The sequence below is a fragment of the Gekko japonicus genome, unplaced genomic scaffold, assembly GCF_001447785.1.
Source record: "Gekko japonicus isolate JY-2015 unplaced genomic scaffold, Gekko_japonicus_V1.1 scaffold6068, whole genome shotgun sequence".
Lineage (NCBI taxonomy): Eukaryota > Metazoa > Chordata > Lepidosauria > Squamata > Gekkonidae > Gekko > Gekko japonicus.
In genome coordinates, this window is record NW_015164824.1 from 17,956 (window position 1) to 24,461 (window position 6,506).

General features: G+C 48.0%; 1 protein-coding gene across 1 annotated transcript in view; it reads left to right on the forward strand.

Annotated features, from left to right (window-relative positions):
- LOC107109183 (protein zer-1 homolog) overlaps positions 1-6,506 on the forward strand; it is a 26,588-nt gene that overhangs the window by 11,251 nt on the left and 8,831 nt on the right. Inside the window, exons 2-4 of the mRNA XM_015409750.1 lie at positions 950-1,243; positions 5,782-5,932; positions 6,145-6,254. Of these exons, the coding sequence (XP_015265236.1) occupies positions 1,086-1,243; positions 5,782-5,932; positions 6,145-6,254 (419 nt within the window). The 5' untranslated portion in view covers positions 950-1,085. The remainder of the gene's footprint in view (positions 1-949; positions 1,244-5,781; positions 5,933-6,144; positions 6,255-6,506) is intronic.

The following is a 6,506-nucleotide window of genomic DNA, read 5'->3' on the forward strand; positions in this document are numbered from 1 at the left end:
AGTTAACATCTCCGCTACCGGCATTCCATTTTATGACACACGTGGCCCAGCTCAACAAGGCCTCATTTATGTCAGATCCGGCCCTCATAACAAATGAGTTCGACACCCCTGCTCTAGAGAGAGAATTGACTGAAAGTGTTCAACTTGAAGGAAGGACAAGATGTAAACTAATACACCATTATCATCATGGGGATGAAGTTGACTTCCTACCTGTTTCCTGTGTCTCTCTCACACACACACCCCGACACACCCTTGTCCACCTTTTGGCATTGGTCGATGGAGCCAGAAGCTGACGAGATGGCCCTTTCTTTCCCCTTCACATAGCTGTTGCTTCCCTGTCTTTCTTAAACCCCTGATGTTTTTATTTTAAGTTAAAAAAAAACCCTTTGCATTTCTGTCCTTTATAAAGTTAACATCTCCGCTACCGGCATTCCATTTTATGACACACGTGCCAACAAAGCCTCATTTATGTCAGATCCGACCCTCATAACAAATGAGTTCGACACCCCTGCTCTAGAGAGAGAATTGACTGAAAGTGTTCAACTTGAAGGAAGGACAAGATGTAAACCAATACACCATTATCATCATGGGGATGAAGTTGACTTCCTACCGGTTTCCTGTGTCTCACACACACACCCCAACACACCCTGGTCCAACTTTTGGCATTGGTCGGTGGAGCCAGAAACTGACGAGATGGCCCTTTCTTTCCCCCTCACATAGCTGTTGCTTCCCTGTCTTTCTTAATCTGTGCATTTTCAAACACCTTGGGTAGGGTTGGGGTTTTACCTACCCAAGACCACACACCTTTCTTGTGTTCCCTGTGGGGCAGTTGAAGTGGGCGTTGCCTTGGTTACCGGTGGACAGGCGGGGGGGGGGAACATAGTGTTGGAAACCTCCGTTCTTAGCTGATTTCAAAGTTCCCGATTGTTTCTCTTGCATCTTCCTGTAGTTCTCCTGGCACTGCTGTCAATCCCATTCAGAATCACCGTGGAGCAAGGAGAGTGAATTCGAGACGAAAGAAGTGTTCCTTCACCCCACATTCCCCTCCCTCCCTTTCTCCCCTTCTCCCTGTCTGTTGCCACACGATGGCCTCCGACAGCCCTGAGTCGCTCATGACGCTGTGTACGGATTATTGTCTGCACAACTTGGAAGGGACGCTCTGCTATCTGCTGGACAACGAGACCCTCCGGCTCCATCCGGACATTTTCCTGCCAAGCGAGATCTGCGACAGACTCGTCAACGAGTAAGTTGGCAGCCGGGGCCTTCCCTCCTGCTAGATTTTGTTTCGTTTCGGGCTGTGGCCGTTTGGCCTGGACTGTCATGTCAGAACAAGCTAAAAATGGCAAGCCTTGGATCAGTCTAAAGCAGTAACGCAGGGGCAGTGTTCCCTCTGAGCTGAGATCGTATGAGCCAGCTCACAGTTTTTCAGCCTTCGGCTCACACATTTTTGTCTCAGCTCAGGAAGGAGGGCTCCAGAGCAAACTAATTTATGCAGCAGCCAAATCGCTCAATTGCATCTTTAATGCCGGTAGCTCACAAAGTAGAATTTTTGTTTACAAGGTTCCACAGCTCAGAGAGAGATTGCTCAGGGGTCCCCAAACCTTTTTTCGTTTGGAATTCAGGCACGGGGCAGTGGGCACAACCACAAAGTGGCTGCTGCAGTAGGGAGCCAGTCACACAATGCCTGCTGCGGGAGGCACAGCCAACCACAACACATCAGGAGTCGATGTTATATATAACTCTCAAACTCTGCAAACTCTTCAACGTTTCAGGCAGAAGTTCTGTTTGACAGGATGCCTTTTAATCGACACAGCCAATCAGAAGCCCTGCTGGGCAAAAGCCCCACCTAGCCACACCCACTTTCTAAAAGCACTAGGGGAGCAGCAGGAAAGGTATTGGTGGGCGTCATGGCTCCCACGGGCACCCTGCACTACCTAGTTCAGGATTTTGTGTCCAGCAAAGGCTAGCCTGCCTCTTCAAAGAAGCAGGGTCTTCAAAGGTAATTGTTGTTGTTCAGTCGCACGGTCGAGTTTTCGCGCCCCCATGGACCACATCACGCCAGGCCCTCCTGTCTTCCGCTGTCCTCTGGAGTTTGCTCGGTTTCATGTTTGTTGCATCGGTAACACCGTCTAACCATCTCATCCTTTGGCGTCCCCGTCTTCTTTGACCTTCAGCCTTTCCCAGCATCAGGGTCTTCTCCAGTGAGGGCTCCCTTCTCATTTGGTGGCCAAGATATTTAATCTTCAGGGAGCAGTCAGGTTTGATTTCCCTTATTGTTCGTCCCTAGCATCTCGGATGAATCAGAAACCAGAATTAAGATTGCCGGGAAATAGCCTCAGATATGTAGATAACACCACTCTAATGGCAGAAAGTGAAGAGGACCTAAAGAGCCTTTTGCTGAGGGTGAAAGAGGAGAGTTGCAAAGGTTGGCTTGAAACTCAACATCAGAAAAACTAAGATCATAGCATCCGGGCCCATCACTCCTTGGCAAATAGAAGGGGAAGTCATGGAAGCAGTGACAGACTTCATGTTCCTGGGATCCAAGATCACTGCAGATGGTGACTGCAGCCATGAAATTAAAAGATGCCTGCTCCTTGCGAGGAAAGCTGTGGCAAACCTAGACAGCATAATAAAAAGTAGGGACATCACCCTGCCAACAAAAGTCCGTATGGTCAAAGCGATGGTATTCCCAGCAGTAATGTATGGCTGCAAGAATTGGACTATAGGGAAGGCCGAGCGCCGAAGAATAGATACTTTTGAATTATGGTGCTGGAGAAGACTCTTGAGAGTCCCTTGGACTGCAAGGAGATCAAATCAGTCAATCCTAAAAGAAATCAACCCTGACTGTTCCCTGGAAGGCCAGATAATGAAACTGAAGCTCAAATACTTTGGCCACCCAATGAGAAGGGAGCACTCCCTGGAGAAGAAGACCCTGATGCTGGGAAAGATTGAAGGTCAAAGAAGACGGGGACGGCAAAGGACAAGATGGTTAGACAGTGTTATTGATGCAGCGAATGTGGGGTTGAACACACTCTGGGGGATGGTGGAAGACAGGAGGACCTGGCGTGATATGGTCCATGGGGTCGCGAAGAGTCTGACTCGACTGTGCGACTGAACCACAACAACAAACCACAATTGAAGATTAAACTGAGCAAACTCCGGAGCAAACTCCAGAGGACAGCGGAAGACTGGAGGGCCTGGCGTGATATGGTCCAGGGGGTCACAAAGAGTCGGACTTGACTGTGCGACTGAACAGAAACAGCAAAGCTTCTTGGAATTGGAGGCATACTGCCTCTGAAGGTGGAGGTTCCACAGTTATTAATATACCTCTGAATTTGTCTAATCCCTTTGTCAAGCCATTAGGATCGGCGATCCCTCTAAGCTGTGCGTGTGAGCGTTCGCTCATTAGCACAGGGAGCCTTGCTCAGCAGCAGTCTGGAGCCTCACAGGGTCTTGCACTGCCCATTGCCACATTATTGATGTGGTGGGTGTTTGGTATGTTCTCTGGCGTTAGAAACACGGGGGTTTACCCCACCTGGCACGGGGTTTTCAGTACCACTGAAATTCTTTACTAGTTATAATTCCCGGAACGTGATCTATGTGGTGATCTGCTCCTGTCAAAAAATCTGTGTTGGGAGTACCACCTGTCCTGTTAAAGTTCAAATTTTGGAACATCGTTCCCACATAAAGAATGTAATTATGGAAGCGCCTCTCACTGAACGTTTTGTAGAATTCGATCATACAATGGATGACATGAAATTTTGTGTCATATATAAATATAAGGGTGACCCTGATGTGAACATAAATACATTTTAAGATTATAGCAGTTATGTTCTGCTCAGGATGTGATCTGAACATAAGAACATAAGAACGTAAGAGAAGCCAATGTTGGATCAGGCCAGTGGCCCATCTAGTCCAACACTCTGTGTCACACAGTGGCCAAAAAATACCAGGTGCCATCAGGAGGTCCAGCAGTGGGGCCAGGATGCTTGAAGCCCTCCCTCTGCTCCACTCAGTAGGGGAAAACAATTAGAGGGAACATTGATTAGGATCCATTTATTTTTATTGATGCAGAGGTTTTAATAGCCCTAATGAAAGGAGGAAGAGTGAATAAATATGTGTCCTTATTCTGTCTTCCCAACAATCGTGTGAGGTTGAAAGTGACTAGTTCAAAGAACAGCACTCGAGGAGCACGAAGGATGACCGGAGATCTGAACACCAGTACCCTGTACAGAAACGCCATAGGCATTTTGTTCATGATCATCACAGCAATATAGGGCTGAAGCATTTAATTGATTAGTTGCATTTTATTAAAAACCCTTCAATGTTCTAACACTCAGTTAATCAAGCAGCAGATTTTTAAAAGCACATGCCATCAGCGGTTTTTGTACATATTGTGCAAGCGCCATCTTCAATGAAGCATTCCTTCCTGTATAGATAGATAAAGGGAATGCTTCTTCTCAAAAGAGGGATTTTAAAGAGCATTCCTTCCTAAATGAGAGATGTTAAGATGTTGCCTACAATCCGAACGCATCTTCTGAAAAAGAAAGGAGGAATGCTTTTTGCATCAATTGCCTAATTAACTGACCAATTCATATGCCAGCCAGCACGGTAAATGAAACGGAGAACGGGGTGGCGATTCAGTTTATTGCCTTTAGCCATAGGCCGTTACAATGGCAGAACGGTGTAACAATAGCATCTGTATAAACTTCTAAAACTAGAAGAATTAAAAACTAAATTAGGACACAATAAAACATTATAATAATCCCATCTCTCCCATCCAGACTTCAGTTGGTAATCGAGCTATGGTGCTGCTATTATTTTCTTCCGAATTTTCTCTGCAGCCAGGGCAAAGAGGGCCACCTTGTGTGAAATCTCGGCCTCTACGTCTGCTAGTAGAACTAGAATTTTGTCAGTTTCTGTTCTAGGACCTAAGGAGGCCAAGTTTGGGTCTAGGAATTTCTTCCTAGGAGATTGATAGAGTGGGCAAAATAACAGGTAATGGCACAGATCTTCTGTTACCGGATCTCCACATGGGCAGAGACGCTGGGCAACAGGTGGAGAATGGGGAGAATGATGCTGCAAGCCGCTTTAGGTCTCCACTGGGGCAAAAAGCAGAGTATAAATGTCTAAATAAATACTCCGCTAAGATTGAGCTGCGATGGCTCAAGGGGTTAAGACGCTGAACTGCAGGCTGTGGAAGGTCGGTAGTTCAGCAGTTCAAGACCCAGGTTGCCGCATGACGGAGTGAGCTCCCGTCTCTAGTTCCAGCTCCTGCCAACCTAGCAGTTCGAAAGCAAGACATTGCAAGTAGATAAATAGGTACCACTTTGGTGGGAAGGGAACAGGGTTCCGTGCGCCTTGGTGCTTAGTTATGCCGGCCACATGACCACGGAAATGTCTTCAGACAGCGCTGGCTCTTTGGCTTTGAAACAGAGATGAGCACCGCAACCCTAGAGTTGGACTCGACTGCCTTTCGAGCAAAGGAACCTTTACCTTTTTAAAGATTTCTTTGGTTGGCTGACCACCCTGCTGAAATCCGATTAGGGAACTCATGAATACATGAAGCTGCCTTATACTGAATCAGACCCTTGGTCCATCAAAGTCACTGTTGTCTGCCCAGATTGGCAGCGGCTCTCCAGGGTGTCAGGCAGAGAAAGGTCTTTCACATCGCCACTGCCCGAACTTTTAACTGAACCTGGGACCGTCTGCATACCAGGTGGATGCTCTGCCGCTGAGCCACAGCGCCCCCTAGTGCCTTGGTCTCTGTTTCTTGCACAGGTATGTGGAGCTGGTGAATTCTGACAGCATCTTTGAACACAACGAGAGCTTCTTCACGCTGTTTTCCGATCCGCGGAGCACCAGGCTGGCCCGAATCCATTTGCGGGAGGACATTGTGCAGGACCAGGATCTGGAAGCCATTAGAAAGCAGGTACCGTCTGTTCCGATCCCTCTGCAGCAGCATCAGCGTCTGCTCAGCACCAGTCCCATGAGCACGAGTGGCGAGGAGACCTGGGGAAACGGATGTGTGTGAAGTGGTTAGGAATTAGGGTCCGACTCGGCCAAGATCCACATCTCTCCTCCAGGGGGGTTAGCATGTCGTGTGGGGCCAGTAGCCTTTCTTCTTCCTCTCATGCCAACCAGAATGCCTCTTCTGATACTATCGCAGAAGAGGTGTTCCTCCTTTCGATCACGGTTGAGGGAATAATACCATTTAAGAAGAACCCTTTCCGCTTCCACAAACAGCAGAGGGAGTGGGTTTCCTGTACTATCTCAGAAGAGGCGTTTTCACTCCCCCCCCCCACGCCCCATGGACCTCTTCTTGTACAGAACAGGCATTCCTCATTTGCCCGGCCCTGGATAGCCCAGGCTAACCCAGATCTCAGAAGCTAAGCAGGGTCAGCCCTGGCCAGTGTTTGGGTGGGAGCAGGGGTCATTTCGTAGAAAAAGAGGTGCAGGAGCTCATTAGCATAACTCATTAGCATAACTCATTAGCATAACTCATT